This window comes from Melospiza georgiana, chromosome 4 (assembly GCF_028018845.1).
Source record: "Melospiza georgiana isolate bMelGeo1 chromosome 4, bMelGeo1.pri, whole genome shotgun sequence".
Classification (NCBI taxonomy): domain Eukaryota; kingdom Metazoa; phylum Chordata; class Aves; order Passeriformes; family Passerellidae; genus Melospiza; species Melospiza georgiana.
The window spans coordinates 1,806,052-1,824,944 of NC_080433.1; the positions used below are offsets into that span (position 1 = coordinate 1,806,052).

General features: G+C 51.8%; 1 protein-coding gene across 1 annotated transcript; it reads right to left on the reverse strand.

Moving 5' to 3' along the window:
• Nucleotides 1-1,306: 1,306 nt before the first annotated feature.
• SLC35B4 (solute carrier family 35 member B4) lies at nt 1,307-18,893 on the reverse strand. The gene is made up of 11 exons (XM_058021935.1): nt 18,716-18,893; nt 12,761-12,874; nt 12,211-12,313; nt 10,433-10,482; nt 9,332-9,413; nt 6,559-6,619; nt 6,061-6,170; nt 5,447-5,522; nt 4,285-4,360; nt 1,432-2,762; nt 1,307-1,324 (listed from the first exon to the last, which is right to left on the reverse strand). The coding sequence occupies exons 1-10, from the start codon at nt 18,790-18,792 to the stop codon at nt 2,510-2,512; spliced, it is 1,002 nt and encodes a 333-aa protein (XP_057877918.1). The 5' UTR covers nt 18,793-18,893; the 3' UTR covers nt 1,307-1,324; nt 1,432-2,509.

Sequence of the window (18,893 nt, forward strand, 5' to 3'; positions counted from 1 at the left end):
TGATTAGTGGTGGCACTCATGGACAAAGCCCAGTGGAGGTGGCACTTGGGGACACTCATCAGTGGTGGCATTGGGGACAAAGCCCAGTGGAGGTGGCACTTGGGGACATTCATCGGTGGTGGCACTTGGGGACAAAGCCCAGTGGAAGTGGCACTTGGGGACATTGATCAGTGATGTCACTTGGGGACAAAGCCTGGTGGCAGTGGCACTTGGGAACATTGATTAGTGGTGGCACTTGGGGACATTGATCAGTGATGTCACTTGGGGACAAAGTCCAGTGGCAGTGGCACTTGGGGACATTGATCAGTGGTGGCCCTGGCACTGCTGGGAACGGCTGGATGACCTCAGAGGGCTTTTCCCACCTGAACCATTCCATGACTCCATAGATTTTCCAGCCACAGCGAAGCACAGAACGAGACGCCCCCAGCAGCCTTTGGAGAGGACACAGATTTATTTATTTCACTTTAAAAAATCCACCCCAAACCCTCCCAAACCCCACCAGCCACCCCAAAAACGGCCGGGCTCCTTCCCTCCTCCAGCCTCTGCTAAAAAATAGGTGCTGTGATCTCAGCCCAGACATCAACCCCACACCAATCAGCAGCCCCAGCCTCGAGGGGGTTAATTAATTAATTAATTTTGGCTAACCAGGCACCTCTGCCGCTCCATAAATATTCCAAACGCGCTCAATCGCACCAGGAAGTTTAAAAATGCCCCTGACAGCAACAAACAACCCCAGGTTGATGTGTTGGGAGTGAAAAGCACATGGTAAAAAACCAAAAATCAGGAGTGCCCAAATCCCCCAAAATTCCCGTGTCTCATGGGAACTGGGGACAACGTGCAAGGTGCTGGAGAGGAGGAGGGACCCAGAGGATGCACAAATGTTACACCTGGGAGCAGCTCCGTGTCAGCTCTGCTCAGCCCCTGGGTCCCAAATCCCTGGATAAAACAATCTCTGGATCCCAAATCCCCGGATAAAACAATCCTTGGATCCTGCAATCCCTGGATAAAACCCCTGGATCCCACAATCCCTGGATAAAGCAATCACTGGATCCCAAATCCCTGGATAAACAATCCCTGGATCCCAAATCCCTGGATAAAACAACCCCTGAATCCTGCAATCCCTGGATAAAACCCCTGGATCCCACAATCCCTGGATAAAACAATCCGTGGATCCCACAATCCCTGGATAAAGCAATCGCTGGATCCCAAATCCCTGGATAAAACAATCCCTGGATCCCACAGTCCCTGGATAAAACAATCCCTGGATCCTGCAATTCCTGGATAAAAACAAACCTGGATCCTACAATTCCTGGATAAAAAATCCCTTGATCCTACAGCCCCTGGATAAAGCCCCTGGATGCCACAATCTCTGGATCCAACAATCCCTGGATAAAGCAATCACTGGATCCCAAAAACACCTGGATCCCACACTCCCTGGATCCTACAATTCCTGGATCCAACAATCCCTGGATCCCACAATCAGGAGGCTCAGGAAAAATGGGAACTGGGAAAAAAAAATCCTTCAGAACATTAGGATGGAGCTGCAGCTCCTGGCAGCGCCACGCTGGCTCTGGGTGGGATGGAATTCCCTTTTCCCACACTGGGATTTGGGGCTGGGGCTAAACCAGTGCTCCCAGCACAGATGGAAGCTCTCCCTTTTTCCACTCTGCTCCCAGCAGGGATGAGGCCATGGGAAGCTGGGGATTATCCCAAGCAAATGATAAAAACAGAGGAAGTTTTGGAAAGGTGGTCTTGGCTCAGGGAATGCCTGGCAGGGAGGTGCTGCCTTTCCATCACTTTGGGAATTTTTTCCATCATTTTTCCTTTGCTATTAAACCTCCTTCATCCCTCCACATTCCCAGCTGAGCAGGGACAGCAGCTCCAGCATGGGAGCTGCTCCAGGAAAACTGCAGGGAAACTCCAGGAACAGCAGCCAGGGGTGACACTGAGGGACAAGGAGCCTGTGCCAGGCTGGCACGAAAGCCACAAGGAAGCTGATCCCAAGGGAGGGGAAAGCCAGGGTGCCCTGGGCAGACTGGGAGCTCCAGCTGGGGCTGTGTCCCACATCCTGCCAGCACAGGGATCAGGGATTCCCACTGGAATGGGGCTCAGCCATCAGCTCCAGACACCGGGACGATTAAAGGACGGCACCAGACTGGCTCTCAGGGTCCAGCTGATCCAGCAGCCATGGAAGTTGGGCTCCCAACAAACCTCTGGATCAGCTTCTCCTTAAAAAGGGTTATTCCAATGGGGAAGGAAAAAAAAAAAAAAAAAAAAAAAAAAAAAGGAAGGAAAAGGGGTTGCCTAAAAAATGCCAACTCGCAAAAAATGCCCAGATTGTTTCTCCATGATCCTTTCCCCAAGTTCCCAGCGCAGGCTCCCCATTCTCCCAGTAGCTTGGCACAGCCAACACCTCCCCTGGTACAAAAACACCCCCTGGACTGGGGGGCTCCCTGCTCTGCTCTGCTCTGGCACACAACCAACAGCTCCCAGCAGGAATTCCCTGTTCTCACTGCTCCTTGGGCCGGCCCTGGCCCCGGCAGCGCGCCAGGAGCGGCCCCAGGCTGTGCCACAGCTCCGTGTACATCAGCGTGCCCACGAAGACAAAGGCCGTGCCCAGCCAGTGCCAGCCCGTGAAGGGGTTCCGGAAGTACAGGATGGAGAAGATGAGGCTGACGAACTTGCGCAGCGTCACCACCAGGGTGACCGTCAGGGACGTGCACTCCGTGGTCAGGATGAACACGCCGCGGATGCAGACGTACCTGGGAGCAGCAGCTAAGGGACAGCAGGTGTGGAGACTGGGATTCCCTCTGGGAATGGGCAGGAGCAGGGGATGGACGGGCTGGTGTGGATGGGGGAATTCCCTCCTGGGATCAGCTGGGTTGGAATGGGACACACCAAACTCAGGGACATCCAAAATCTGATTCCCCCACTGGAGCAGCTGGAGCTGAGTTGGAAGCTCCAAACTCCTCCACTTCCATGGAGCAGGAGTCCCAGAATCCCAGAACAAACCAGGCTGGAAAAGACCTTTCAGATCTTTGGACCTTTGAGGTCCAACCTAAAAACCAAAGTTCCCTTTCCCCATATTTTCAGAGTTACACCAACAGCAGCTCCCGAGGGCAGGACATTTCAGGGAAGACTCCAAGGATTTTCCTGCTCCTGGGAGCAGGAGCTAAGGGACAGCAGGGATGGAGACTGGGATTCCCTTTGGGAATGGGGAGGAGCAGGGAGATGGGCAGACTGGTGTGGATGGAGGAATTCCCTCCTGGGATCAGCTGGGTTGGAACAGGATGCTATGAACTCAGGGAAACCCCAAATCCCAGATTCCCCCACTGGAGCAGTCAGGGCTGAGTTAGAAGCTCCAAACTCCTCCACTTCCATGGAGCAGGAGTTCCATAATCCCACAATGAACCAGGCTGGAAAAGACCTTTGAGATCACTGAGTCCAGCCTAAAAAACCAAAGTTCCTTTTCCCCATATTTTCAGAGTTACACCAACAGCAGGGAAGCCTCCAAGGATTTTCCTCCTGAGAGAAGCAGGTAAGGGAGAGCAGGGATGGAGAGTGGGGATTCCCTTTGGGAATGGGCAGGAGCAGGGAGATGGGCAGCCTGGTGTGGATGGGGGAATTCCCTCCTGGGATCAGCTGGGTTGGAATGGGACACACCAAACTCAGGGACATCCAAAATCTGATTCCCCCACTGGAGCAGCTGGAGCTGAGTTGGAAGCTCCAAACTCCTTCATTTCCCCTGGAATTCCAGGGAGCCAGGGATCTCCTGGATCTCCAGGAGTTCCTGGATTCCAGGGAGCAGAAGTCCCATATTCCCACAATGAACCAGGCTGGAAAAGACCTTTGAGATCACTGAGTCCAGCTTAAAAAACCAAAGTTCCCTTTCCCTGCATTTTTGGAGTTGCAACAACAGCAGCTCCCGAGGGCAGGGAAGACTCCAAGGATTTTCCTCCTCCTGAGAGAAGCAGGGAGATGGGCATCCTGCTCTGGATGGGGAAATTCCCTCCTGGGATCAGCTGGGTTGGAACAGGACATATCAAACTCAGGGAAACCCCAAATCTCAGATGCCCCCACTGGAGTAGAATCCCAGAACAAACCAGGCTGGAAAAGACCTTTGAGATCAAGTCCAACCTAAAAAACACAAATTCCCTTCGCCCATATTTTTGGAGTTCCACCACCAGCAGCTCCCGAGGGCAGGGAGGACTCCAAGGACTGAGGAAGGCAGCCCCAGACCTGCTGTGCCACCCCACAGAAGGTGGGATCAGGGATAAAGGATACTGGGTGATGACGTTCATCAGGAGGTAGAACCACATGATGGGCAGGGTCAGGCCGATCACCGGCACCTGGAACAGCTCTGCAGGGAAAAAAAAAAGGAAAAAAATGGGAAAAAAATGGGAAAAAAATGGGAAAAAATGGGAAAAAATGGGAAAAAAGGAAAAAGGACGGGATGAGGTCACTGCTGGAGGAGCCTCTCTCCTTGCCGAGCCTAACCATGATCCAGGACTCCCTGCAGCCTTACATAGCCTGCAATTCCAGAGGGAAGGATGGAAAATAAGGAAAAATATGAGGAGAAAAGCTCTGTCGTGCTCTCCTGTGTCAGAGGAATTCACTCTGTTCCCACAGCAAATCTTGGGGAGCACCAGCAAAAAAAATAAAGCTCAGCAGGTCCATGTTGACATCCCTTGTTGAGGATCAGGTCCTGGTGCTCCCATTCCTGAGATCCCTTTTCCCAGGGATCACTCTTGGATGTGGTTGGTGTGTGGGAATTGGTAAGAAACTTGGGTTTTAAACAGGGAATTATGGAATGGTTCCTTAAATTCCACCCCAGCCATGGCAGGGACACCTCCCACCATCCCAGGCTGCTCCAGCCCCAGTGTCCAACCTTGGCCATTGCAGGGATCAGGGGCAGCCCCAGCTGCTCTGGGAATCCCTTCCCAAAATCCCACCCCAGGCTCCCTCTCCAGGGAATTCCCTCCATTCCCAGCTCTCCCAGCCTGCCATTGGATCCATCCCCACCCCGACTCCTCTCTAGGAAGGGATTTTGGGATCTGGGGGCTTCACTGGCAATCTCAGCACTCCAGGAAGGGTCTCCCTTCCCTTTGCCATCCCCAACTTCCATCAAAATCCCTGGGGATGGATTCTGAGTGTCCCAAATCCCAGAATGGTTTGGGTGGGAAGGGCCCTTCAAGCCCATCCCATTCCAATGCCACCATCCCAGGCTGCTCCAGCCTGGCCTTGGGCACTGCAGGGATCAGGGGCAGCCCCAGCTGCTCTGGCAATGCCAGCCCAGGCAGGAATTCCTTCCTGAAATTCCTCCAAATCCAAAAGGCCTGGAACGCCCCAAGATGCCAGCATGCAGAAATGCAGGAATGAACTTCCTAGAGGATTTCCCAGAGGATGGGGAGGCCCAGGAGCAGGGAGGCCCCAGCCCAGCACTCACCAGACTGGCTGAAGAGCACGGCGTGCTGGTAAATGTTGGGAGCCAGGAGCAGGAACCCAGGGAGCGGCAACGCGTGCTGGGGGAGAAACAAACCAGGGTGGGATCAGGGGAGGGGAATCCACCCAAAACCCCTGCTGGAAAGCAGCTGGATCAGAGCAGCTGGATCAGAGATCAGGGATCCTTTTTGTGCCCAATGCAGGAGTGGAAGCGTGTCCCAGATGTCTTTTATGGAAAATCCTTTCCTTGGGATTTTTTCTCCTGAGAAGCTGAGAGGCCTCAGGAGGAACAAAATGTAAACAATGGTTATCTGCTGCTGTGGAATGCAACAGGTTCATCTGGGATTGGTCCATGTTGGTTGTTTCTAATTAATGGCCAGTCACAGTCAGCTGGCTCAGACAGAGAGCTGAGCCACAAACCTTTGTTATCATTCTTTCTTTTTCTATTCTTAGCCAGCCTTCTGATGAAATCCTTTCTTCTATTCTTTTAGTGTAGTTATAATATAATATATATCATAAAATAATGAATCAGCCTTGTGAAACATGGAGTCAGATCCTCATCCCTCACCCTCAGAGCCCCGTGAAGGGAGCCTGGAGCAGGGGGAGCCCAGGACTCACGTTGTAGAACAGAGCTTCCTTGGAGTGCTTCCCAAATCTCTTGTACAGAGTCTCCTGGAAAATGCCCATCCTGGCAGACATCAGCAGGGCAAAGGTGAGGGCAGCAATGCCTGCAAGGGAAGCACAGCCCAAATCACCAAATTTGGCTTTCAGGGAAAAAAAAAAAAAAAACCAAACAAACTGCCCAGAGTTGGTAATAAAACTGGTAATGATTTTGGGATTTGATTGCAGGTCTCCAAGAAATCCCTTGAAAGCACCTGGGATGCAGTTTGTGCCACTACTGATAACAATCAATCCCAGATTTCCCAAAGGGCCACCAACACAGCCAGGGTGGAGGCAGGAAACCACAGATAAAGCCTCATCTCTGAAATCCTGTGCTGAGGAACACCTGGAGCAGCCCCAGCCCCTCTCTCTCCCCCTCTCCTCCAGGCAGGGCTGCCTTTGCCAGGAGAATTCCCAGAATCCTGCCAGCACCCCAGAAATGTGGCCCTCACATACCCAGCAGCCACCAGAGGAAAGCCTGGGGTCCATCCTCTTCATTTGAGCTGGAGTCAGACGCCTGAGGGGACACACAAGAGTCACCAAGAGCCACCAGGTCCCTGCAGCAGCCCCAGGCTTCCCACCCTGCTCCAGGGAATGCAGAGATCCCAGCAGGAAATGGCAGAGTCTGATCAAATCAGGATTTTTCCTGAAAGGAACGGCCTGGTTTGATGAGACTGAACTCTTTTCACCACAAAAATCATCAGTGTTGCTTGTCAAGCCCTCAAAGCCAGCTCATTCCCAAACCCCTGTGTGGGATGTACCTTCATCCCATCCCCAGGCTCCTGTGTCCCCAGGCCATTCCCAAATCCCTGTGTCCCCATCCCATTTCTGTGTCCACATCCCAGGTTCCCATGTCCCCATCCCATTCCCACACTGCTGTGTCCCCATCCCATTCCTGTGTCCACATCCCAGGTTCCTGTGTCCCCATTCCTGCATTCCTGTGTCCCTATTCCCATGTTCCTGTGTCCCCATCCCATTCCTGCATTCCTGTGTCCCCATCCCACTCCCATGTTGCTGTGCCCCCATCCCATTCCTGTGTCCCCATTCCCAGGTTCCTGTGTCCCCATCCCATCCCCAGATCCCTGTGTCCCCATCTCATTCCCAGGTTCCTGTGTCCCCATTCCCGCATTCCTGTGTCCCCATTCCCAGGTTCCTGTGTCCCCATCCCATTCCTGCATTCCTGTGCCCCCATCCCATTCCTGTGTCCCCATTCCCAGGTTCCTGTGTCCCCATCCCATTCCTGCATTCCTGTGCCCCCATCCCATTCCTGTGTCCCCATTCCCAGATCCCTGTGTCCCCATCCCCAGGTTCCTGTGTCCCCATCCCATTCCTGTGTCCCCATTCCCAGGTTCCTGTGTCCCCATCCCATCCCTAGATCCCTGTGTCCCCATCTCATTCCCAGGTTGCTCTGTCCCCATTCCCAGGCTCCTGTGTCCCCATCTCATTCCCAGGTTCCTGTGTCCCCATTCCCAGGTTCCTGTCTCCCCAGTCCCAGAGGTGACTCTCTAGGAAGGAATAAGAGCCCTGGCCAAGCCCATCAGGAGCTAAAACCAGTCCTAAAACCAGACCTAAACCAGACCTAAACCAGACCTAAAACCAGTCCTAAAACCAGACCTAAACCAGACTTATTGTCAAGAAATGGAGGAGATGAGGCTGAGGGCACAACTGCAGCTGGAGCTGCCTCAGCTCCCTCCCTGTGCTCCAGGACAATCAGATTGATTCCCCTTTCCCTCAGCTCCAGCCCAGGCTCAGCCCTGCTGGGATGGACTCAGGATGAACTCAGAGCCCAGCCCTCCCTCAGCCCCTGAGGGTGAAAAGCTCTGGGATGAAGGGGAATTTGGGGCTGTGGGATGCTGGGGAATTTGGGGCTGTGACAGCCCCTTCAGACCCCTCTGAGCTGGATTAAGTGCACCAATTGTCACTCTGTGCCATTTTTTGTCACCAGCTGATGGGGACAGGCTGTGGGTCTGTGCTGGGGACGATGGAGAATTTGGGGCTGTGGGATAAAGGGAATTTGGGGCTGTGGGATGATGGGGAATTTGGGGCTGTGGGATGCTGGGGAATTTGGGGCTGTGGGATGAAGGGGAATTTGGGGCTGTGGGATGAAGGGAATTTGGGGCTGTGGGATGAAGGGGAATTTGGGGCTGTGGGATGAAGGGGAATTTGGGGCTGTGGGATGAAGGGGAATTTGGGGCTGTGGGATGAAGGGGAATTTGAGGCTCTGGGATGAAGGGGAATTTGGGGCTGTGGAACAATGGGGAATTTGGGGCTGTGGGATGAAGGGAATTTGGGGCTGTGACTGCTCCCCTTCATTGCCAACCCCTCTGAGCTGGATTAAGTGCACCAATTGTCACTCTGTGCCATTTTTTGTCACCAGCTGATGGGGACAGGCTGTGGGTCTGTGCTGGGGATAATGGAGAATTTGGGGCTGTGGAACGATTGGGAATTTGGGGCTGTGGGATGAAGGGGAATTTGGGGCTGTGGGATGAAGGGGAATTTGGGGCTGTGGGATGAAGGGGAATTTGGGGCTGTGGGATGAAGGGGAATTTGGGGCTGTGGGATGAAGGGAATTTGGGGCTGTGGGATGAAGGGAATTTGGGGCTGTGGGATGCTGGGGAATTTGGGGCTGTGAGATGATGATGAATTTGGAGCTGTGGGATGAAGGGGAATTTGGGGCTGTGGGATGAAGGGGAATTTGGGGCTGTGACAGCTCCCTTCATTGCCAACCCCTCTGAGCTGGATTAAGTGCACCAATTGTCACTGTGCCATTTTTTGTCACCAGCTGATGGGGACAGGCTGTTGCTGACCCAGGGACAGCTCTGAGTGTGTTCCACGTGGATTTGCTTCCCTCCCTCCTGCTCTCCCAGCACAGGCACTTCATTTAAAGGTCAGGCTGGAAAAATCCAGCCTGAAAGGCAACAACCTCTTGTGGGATGGAAAGAAGGAAGATTTCTGGTGGATTTTTGTTTAGGATTCACCTGCTCCTGCCTGCCACACGAGGCAAGGAAAAGCAGCTTCTTTCTGTTACCTCTGAGGCAGAAAAATGAGATTTATTCCCAAAAAGCAGCATGAGCAAGTGTAATTAATTAATTAAATAATAATTAATGAAATCCCACAGGAAAATAGAACCAGGAGGAAAAGCTGCTGGGGAGCAGATGCAGAGGAAGGAGACACCTCCATGAAAAATCAGACAGAGGGAATTGCTGAGGTTGTCCCTTGCCATGCTTACCACTTGCTTTGCAGACATGAAGGTGCAGGTGAAGATGCCCAGGGACACCAGGGCTATGGAGCTGTACTTGGACACGCTGTACCTGCACAGGGGACAAGGGACACGTCACCAACCCTGCCTGGCTCACACCCACCCCTGCTCCAAACCTGGCATGAGGGCACACTCCCACCCCTAACCCTGGCAGGGCCAGCTGACTCCAGCTCAGCACCTCAAGAACCTTTTCTCCCCAGATTTATCCCACAGCTCCAGCCTTGACTCTGTGCAGGCACAGCTCCGAATTATCAATGTGTTATTAATGTGTTATCAGCATGTTATTAATGTATGATCAATGTGTTTTCAGTGTGTTATGCACAGGGGACAAGGGACACATCAGCAACCCTGCCTGCCTCACATCCATCCCTGCTCCAAACCTGGCATAAAGGGCACATTCCCACCCCTAACCCTGGCAGGGCCAGCTCAGCACCCCAAGAACCTTTTCTCCCCACATTTATCCCAACACTTCTCCCAGTTCATCCCACAGCTCCAGCCTCGACTCTGTGCAGGCACAGCTCAGCCTTATCAATGTGTTATCAGCATGTTATTAATGTCTGATCAATGTGTTTTCAGTGTGTTATGCACAGGGGACAAGGGACATGTCACCAACCCTGCCTGGCTCACATCCATCCCTGCTCCAAACCTGGCATAAGGGGCACATTCCCACCCCTAACCCTGGCAGGGCCAGCTCAGCACCCCAAGAACCTTTTCTCCCAGAATTTATCCCAGTTTATCCCAACCCTTCTCCCAGTTTATCCCACAGCTCCAGCCTCGATTCTGTGCAGGCACAGCTCAGCCTTATCAATGTGTTATCAGCATGTTATCAGCATGTTATTATTGTGTTATCCACACAGCTGTGGAAAATCTCTTCCCAGCCCAAAATTCCAGCCAAGGAAGGAGGGAGAGGTGGAGATGCACAAGGAGCTATTCCAGCCTCTGTGCCCTGCTCTCTGTCCCAGTTTCCCATCATTAAAATCAGAATATTTAACAGGAAAAGTGATGGCACCAAACACCCACAGCAGGATTCAATGCAGAGCATTCCCTGAAGAGAGGAAGTTTGGGATTTACCTTTTCTTCAGGATGATGATCCCTAGAGCCATGCTTGCTATGAGAGAACCCTGGGGGAATAAAAAAAATATAAAAAAAAAAAAGAAGAGAAAACCAAAGCAGGAGATCAGAGGCCAGAATTGCCCAGCCTGGGATGCTCATCCCAAACTGCAAGAACACCAGGAGAAACTCCAGACTGGAGCAGGAAAAGTGACAGGGAGAAGGAGCAGCTTCCCTGAGGTTGGATATTGGGAAAACTCCTGCCCTGAAAGGGCTGTGCCAGCCCTGGAGGGATTTCCAAGCCCTGTGGATGTGGCACTTGGGGACAGGGGGCAGTGCTGGCCTGGCAGTGCTGGCAATGGTTGGACTCCCGGAGTTTAAAGTTCTTTTCCTGCCTCAGTGATTCCATGATTGTGAGTCCCTTCACCCAGGAGAAGGTGAGCCAGGTGCCTTGGGAACCAGGATTGGATCTCCTGGCCAGGGATCTCCTCTTTCTTCTTTTCCAGTGTGTGACCAGAACCCAAATCCCTCTGGAAATCCCATCCACCCTGCAGCAAAGCCCAGCTCCAGGACTGGCTGCAGGAGCAGAACCGCCCCTCAGAGTTCATGTGGGACAGGTCTCCTGCAGTGTCCCCTTCCCAGTCCTGCACTCCTGTGTCCCCATCCCATTCCTGTGTCCCCATTCCCAGGTTCCTGTGTCCCCATCCCATTCCCACATTGCTGTGTCCCCATTCCCAGGTTTCTGTGTCCCCATCCCATTCCCTCATTCCTGTGTCCCCATTCCCAGTTTCCTGTGTCCCCTTTCTGCCATTCCTGTCTTCCTTTGCCATTCACATTCCTGTGTCCCCATCCCATTCCCACATTGCTGTGTCCCCATCCCATTCCAGATCCCTGTATCCCCATTCATTCCAGGTTCCTGTGTCCCCATTCCAGGTTCCTGTGTCCCCATCCCATTCCCACATTGCTGTGTCCCCATTCCCAGGTTTCTGTGTCCCCATCCCATTCCCTCATTCCTGTGTCCCCATTCCCAGTTTCCTGTGTCCCCATCCCATTCCTGTGTCCCCATTCCAGGTTCCTGTGTCCCCATCCCACTCCTGTGTCCCCATTCCCACATTCCTGTGTCCCCATCCCATTCCTGTGTCCCCATCCCATTCCCAGGGACAGGAAAAACCTTGGGCTGGTTTTATCCTTTAGAACCTCTCCTGATTCCAGCTATTCCATCCTCAGCATGTGCTGTGGGGAAAGAGCTCCCACCAGCAGATTCTGTTATTCCCAACAGCTGGGGCTCCATTTCCTTGGGGTTTAAAAGATCTTTTAGCCTGGCACTCATCCACACTTAAGGTAAGATGCAGTTTAATTTTTTTTTTCCCAAAGCAAAGACCTGTGCAGGTGGAATTAATCCCAAATCCCAAATCCAGGCTCTGTGACCATGATATTCAAGACCAGAACGTGACCCACTTGGTGGCAGGGAAAGCTGGATCCCAGCCAGAGCCTGGGATTGGTTTTGTCACTGCCCCTTCCCCCTCAGCTCTGGAATTCCAAAGTCCTTCCTGTTTCCCTGCCTGTCCATTAATCTGGAATTTAATGATCAACTCCATCAAGTGAAACCTTTGGAGCAGGGCTGGAGCTCGGGATCTCCACAGGGGCTTGGTGCTCTCAGGACACGTGGAGCAGGGAGAGCTCCAGCAGCAAGGATGGAATGGGAGCCCCAGGAGGAAGAGGAGGATGAGGATGAGGAGGAAGAGGAGGATGAGGAGGAAGGGGAGGATGAGGATGAGGAGGAAGGGGAGGGAGCTCACCGAGCGGAAGATCATGTGCAGCGGCATGGCGATGTTCAGGTTCAGCGCGTAGTTATTGACCACGCTGACGGTGAAGAACATGGCCACCATGATGAAATAATTCCTGAAACAGGGATAGAACACCTGGGAGATGGGCAGGAACCTCCCTGAGATGCTGAGGGACCCCTGAGGAAGGCACAGAGAGCTCTGGAGCACAGCAGGGCTCTTGGCTCTGTCACCAGTGCAGAAATGTGAGGTGAATTTGGGTGATTTTCCAGGAAAACTTTCCCTTCCCACTCCCACCACACCAAATCCCAGACACAAAAAGCTCTTGAGGCACAAAAAAAATCTTCCCTGTGCAAAACTCTGCCCTGTTCCTGTGACAGGGAATGGAAATTTCCCATTGAAAATTCCTGCTAAACGAGTGTGGATTTTATCCAGCCTGACAGCTCCCCAACGCGGCTCTGCAGAGCACGGATGGGATTTCCAGAGGACAAGTGGAAAATCCATTTGATGAGAAGCTTTTTGGAGCTCAGAGAGAGATCCAGGTGATTCCTGCCTGGGGCTGTACCTGATGGGGATGGCCGGGCGCTTCCTGCCGAAGTTGGCCTCGAAGATGAAACCTTCCACAGCAATGAACAGGAACTGGGAGAAGGTGACGATGTTCCCACAGCCTGGGAACTGCCTGCAGGCAGGGACAGACAGGGATCACAGCAGCCATGGAGCAATGACACTGGCACCCAGCAAATGAGGGGGAATCCTGGCCCTGTTCCCAGAATCCCGTCCCTTTTGCCAAACTCCCATCCTTTTTTTTATAATCCCATCCCCTTTTTTATAATCCCATCCCTTTTTTTATAATCCCATCCCTTTTTTATCATCCCATCCCTTTTTTCAGAATCCTATCCCATTGTTCATAATCCCGTCCCTTTTTCCAAAATCCTATCCCTATTCCCAGAATGCTGTCCTTATTCCCACTATCCAATCCCTTTCCCAGAATCCTGTCCCTTCTCCCATAATCCTATCCCCTTTTTCTATAATCCTATCCCGTTTTCCAGAATCCCATCCCTATTCCCAGAATTCTATCCCTATTCCCAAAATCCCATCCCTTTTTCTATAATCCCATCCCTTTTTTCACAATCCTGTCCCTTTCTCCAGAATCCAATCCCTTTTCCATAATCCAATACCTTTTTCCAAACTCCTATCCCTTTATCCAGAATCCTGTCCCCTTTCCCAGAATCCTATCTCTTTTTCCAAAATCCCTTCCCTGTTCCCAGAATCCTGTCCCTTTTCCCAAAATCCTATCCCTTTGCCCAGAATCCCGTCCTCATTCCCAGAATCCTATCCCTATTCCCATAATCCTATCCCTATTCCCAAAATCCTGTCCCTTTTTCTATAATCCCATCCCTTTTTTCAAAATCCTGTCCCTTTCTTCAGAATCCAATCCCTTTTCCATAACCCAATCCCTTTTTCCAAAATCCTATCTTTTTCCATAATTCAATCCCTTTTTCCAGAATCCTGTCCCTATTCCCACACCCCAATCCCTTTTCCCACACCCAATCCCTTTCCCACACCCCAATCCCTTTCCCACACCCCAATCCCTTTCCCAAAATCCAATCCCTTTCCCAAAATCCAATCCCTTTCCCAAAATCCAATCCCTTTCCCAAAATCCAATCCCTTTCCCACACCCCAATCCCTATTTCCACACCCCAATCCCTATTTCCCACTCCCCAATCCCTTTCCCACACCCCAATCCCTTTCCCACACCCCAATCCCTTTCCCAATCCCTTTCCCACTCCCCAATCCCTTTCCCACACCCCAATCCCTTTTCCCACACCCCAATCCCTTTTCCCACACATCCCTTTTCCCACAATCCAATCCCTTTCCATCTCCTGCAGGGATTTCCCTCCACATTTCCCAACAGGAACATCTCAGTGGGGCCAGGAGTGACACAAACCCTGCTGGATTCCCCCTTTCCCATGGGAAGTGCCTTTGGGGGATTCTGTCCCTTCCCAAAAGCTGCTGAGTTTGGGTAATCGGAAGTCATCTGAGGTAATCTGAATTTCCAGGGGGAAAATGCAGCTGGAAATTCAACATTCCTCACTGCTGCTGTGCCAAGGTCAGCTCTGTGCTTTGCTCAGTTTCCTCTAAAAGAGCTTCAGCTCCTCTGGGATTTCTGGGTGCCAAAAAACCCCATTGTGAATTCTAGAATGGACCAAAACTGGGATTTCCAAGCCAAAAAATCCCTTTGGTTGTGAATTCTAGAAGTGACCAAAACTGAGATTTCTGGGTGCCAAAAACTCCATTGGTTGTGAATTAAACAATGGACCAAAACTGGGATTTCCAAGCCAAAAAATCCCTTTGGTTTGAATTCTGGGAGTGACCAAAACTGGGATTTCTGGGTGCCAAAAATCCCTTTGGTTGTGAATTCTAGAACGGACCAGAATTGGGATTTCCAAGCCAAAAAATCCCTTTGGTTGTGAATTCTGGAATGGACCAAAACTGAGATTTCTGGATGCCAAAAATCCCTTTGGTTGTGAATTCTAGAAGTGACCAAAACTGGGATTTCCAAGCCAAAAAATCCCTTTGGTTGTGAATTCTAGAATGGACCAAAACTGGGATTTCTGGATGCCAAAAATCCCTTTGGTTTGAATTCTGGAATGGACCCAAACTGGGATTTCTGGGTGCCAAAAACTCCTTTGGTTGTGAATTAAACAATGGACCAAAACTGAGATTTCTGGATGCCAAAAACCCCATTGGTTTGAATTCTGGGAGTGACCAAAACTCCTCACAGGAGCCCCAAAAATTCCTGGCAGAAATCCCATGTGACATCCACGGATCTTTTTAACTCCAGCAGGTTGCAAAATGCACAAAATTCTGTCCGAGCTCAGCAGGGACCCTCTCAGTCCCTTTCTAGAGGGATCCAGGAGTGCAGGAATGCCACAATCTCTGAGCAAACCAAACATTTCTCCTGTGGCAACAGGAATTCCTGCAGGGAATCCAAAGCAAGCCTCCCTGAGCAGCTGCAGGAGCAGGGAAGGATTTCAGAGCAGGCTGGGACAGGGCAGACAATGACAAGTGGGAGATGCAGGGATTTTGGCAATATTTCCATTTTCTCTTCTACAAGACAAGAAACTGAGGCCAAGCATTCCTGGGAGAGCCCATGGCACACACACTGTCCCTGGGTGCAGATTTGCAGGATTCGAGCTGGGAAATGCTCTGGAAACCAGGAATTTCCAAGCTGTCCCCTCCAAATTCTCCTGTGTCACCCCACAGAGCTCTGAGGAGCAGCAGCACCTGGGGAAGGCAGGGCTGAGAAAGCAAAAGGGGATTTATTTTAACAGGAAAAATCAAATCCCAGGGATTTCACCCTGAGCCTCTTCCCTCTGCCCACCTGGCAATTCCCAGAAGAATTATCAGTAAAACTTCCCTATCAATAAAACTTCATGAGCCATAAAACTTCAAGCCTGAAGCTGAAAGGTTCAAAAGCTCCCGAGGAAAAGTGACCTTGAAGCAGAGCCAGAAGCTGCAGGATGGCCAATCTTATCTCCAGCCTTATCTGCAGCCTTCCAGCTGCAGAGAGAACCCCAGGCTGGGCTTTGCCTCCTCCCAGAGCCCTGGGCATGACCCCATTGTATCCGCACTGCTGGCACTCAGGGCTCTGTGCTGGCTGATAAGACACAGATAAGAATTCTGGGCTCCTTTTGTGCCTCACAATCCTCACTCGGATCCACCTAAAAAATGAGATTAATCCTGATCTGCCAGCCCAAGATCTGCTTCAGCTGTGGACAACTGGCAAGAATCATCCCAGCGAGAAATTTCCTTGCACTCTCTCCAAATTCACCACATGGAAAGGGAGAAAATCTGAATTTTGTCCCTTCCACAGCAATTCAATCCCTTCAATCAAGAAATTGGAGATTTCTTGTTCTGCCTCCATGATCCAGCAGGAATATTTCTCTCCTCTGCCCTGCAGCCACTCTCCACACATTTAAAGCTTTTTCTGTGCCCTCAGGCATTCCCAGATTAAACAATTCTCATTCCTTTGCTTTATTTATAAATCCTGAGCAAATTTCTTCCCAATTTCTTCACCTTTGCTACTCCTCCACTGCCTTTTCCTGGCATCCTGCTCCAGGATTTTGCTTGTTTATGGCAATATCAGAGCTGGGATATTGGGAATATCAATATTCATCTGCAGGGGGAATTTTCCTTCAAAAACTCAATGAAATAATGAAATTATCCCAATTTTGGGACTAAAGGTGAGCAGGGCAAGTAAAAGGCACAGGAATTCAGGTGTTAGGAGTGGAGGAATTTTGAAAGTGGATGGGAGGTGCTGCTTGAAAGAGGTTTTGTGTGAAAAGCAGCTTTTCCTTGCTGTCTGCAATTGGACTTCTGGAATTTGCTCCTCTGGGTTTCAGCCACCTTTGAATAATTCAGTCTTTGAACAGGGCCAAATATTTTGCTTTAAGGTTTGCTTGGAGGATACATGAGTGGCAAAAAAAAAAAAGCCAAATCCAAAAGTGTTTTTTTTTTTTGCTTCCAAAGGGTTCATTCCTCCTCTGTCATTCAGGCAGGAAAGGCAGAGATTGGAGCAATCCCTGAGAGGAAAAACAACAACTCACACAAGTCTCTTCCTCCAGGAACTGCTTCTGGGTTTATATTGGAGCAAATATCCCAACTGCTGGGTTTTGCAGCCCCTTTTTTCCTTTGTAATTGGGATTTGGATGGGCTGAGCCCCAAAATCATCAGGGGCAGGAAAGGTGAGATCCCCAAAAATATCAGGGTGAGGAAGGTGAGAGCCCCAAAATCATCAGGGGCAGGAAAGGTGAGATCCCCAAAAATATCAGGGTGAGTGAGGAAGGTGAGAGCCCCAAAATCATCAGGGGCAGGAAAGGGGAGATCCCCAAAAATATCAGGGTGAGTGAGGAAAGTGAGAGCCCCAAAAACATCAGGGTGAGGAAGGTGAGATCCCCAGAAATATCAGGGTGAGGAAGGTGAGAGCCCAAAATCACCAGGGTGAGTGAGGAAGGTGAGATCCCTAAAATCATCAGAGTGAGGAAGGTGAGATCCCCAAAATTATTAGGATGAGGAAGGTGAGATCCCAAAATCACCAGGGTGAGTGAGGAAGGTGATCCCTAAAAACAATGGGGTGAGGAATGTGAGAGCCCCAAAAACATCGGGGTGAGTGAGGAAGGTGAGAGCCCCAAAATCATCAGGATGAGGAAGGTGAGATCCCCAAGGACACTGGGGTGAGGAAGGTGAGAGCCCCAAAATCATCAGGGTGAGGAATGTGAGGTCCCCAAAACCATCGGGGTGAGTGAGGTGAGAGCCCAAAAACACCAGAGGGAGTGAGGAAGATGAGAGCCCCAAAAACACCAGGGTGAGGAAGGTGAGATCCCCAATAACATCAGGGTGAGTGAGGAAGGTGAGAGCCCAAAAACATCAGGATGAATGAGGAGGATGAGATCCCCAAAATCATCAGGGTGAGGAAGGTGAGATCCCATGAATATCAGGGTGAGGAAGGTGAGATCCCCAAAATCATCAGGGGGAGGAAGGTGAGATCCCCAAAAGCATTGGGGTGAGTGAGGAAGGTGAGAGCCCCAAATCATCAGGGGGAGTGAGGAAGGTGAGACCCCCAAATTATCAGGCAGGTGAGTGAGGAAGGTGAGATCCTCAAAATCATTAGGATGAGGAAACTGAGATCCCCAAAAACATTGGGGTGAGGAAGGTGAGATCCCATGAATATCAGGGGGAGGAAGGTGAGATCCCCAAAATCACCAGGTGGGGGAAGGTGAGATCCCCAAAAACATCAGGACGAGGAAGGTGAGATCCCAAAGAACATCAGGGTGAGGAAGGTGAGAGCCACAAAATCATCATGGGGAGGAAGGTGAGATCCCCAAAAACATCAGGACGAGGAAACTGAGATCCCCAAAAACATAAGGGTGAGGAAGGTGAGATCCCATGAATATCAGGATGAGGAAGATGAGATCCCCAAAACCATCAGCCTCCAATCTGGCAATCAAGGGGACTCGGTGACTTTGCAGAGTGACGATCCCAGGTGGAGAACATTCCCAGACTCCCAGCTCGCACTCCCAGGTGCGGAACATTCCCTGCTGTCCCCGGGCACAGCTCCTGTCTCGTCCCGGGGATTTCAGCGCTGCCCGGCATGGGGACAGCGGAGAGGGGACATCCCCATGCCCGGACAGGTCACCGACACGGCCACAGGCAGGGGACACCCCCAAAACCCCCAAACACCCCAAACCCCACTGAGGGAACACAGGCGATGCTCCAACTCTGGGCTCCTCCATGAGGGACACCAAGGCCTGAGGGGTGACACCCCCTCAGTGCCCCCGCAGCCCAAATCCCCCCAATCCCCCACAGCCACCGTGGCACCGCTGCTCCCCTCACACACGCTGAGGCCTCACCCCCATCCCACGGCCATGGGCTCCCCTGAGAGGCCTCACCCCGATCCCACTGCCATGGGCTCCCCTGACCCTTTATCCCCCCCCAAACCCTCCCCGCGGCCCCGCACCTGGCCAGCAGCTCCAGGAACACCACGTTGCTGCAGCAGCCGCCGAACACCAGCCCCACCGCCACGGCCGGGTGCATGGTGTCGCTCCAGGCAACGAGGCGGCGTCCCGGGCCGCGGCCGCATCCCGATCCCGGGGCTCTGCCCCGCTCCCGGCCCCGGCCCCGCCGCCCCCGCTTCC

What these genes read in the sequence shown, in the direction of transcription:
- SLC35B4 (XM_058021935.1), bottom strand. Translation starts at nt 18,792, where the DNA reads ATGCACCCGGCCGTGGCGGTGGGGCTGGTGTTCGGCGGCTGCTGCAGC. An exon ending in TTCCTGGAGCTGCTGGCCAG is followed by an intron (nt 12,875 to 18,715) that starts GTGCGGGGCCGC and finishes CCCTGCCTGCAG; the next exon opens with GCAGTTCCCAGGCTGTGGGA. An exon ending in TTTCCTCTGGTGGCTGCTGG is followed by an intron (nt 6,171 to 6,558) that starts GTATGTGAGGGC and finishes CTTCCCTTGCAG; the next exon opens with GCATTGCTGCCCTCACCTTT.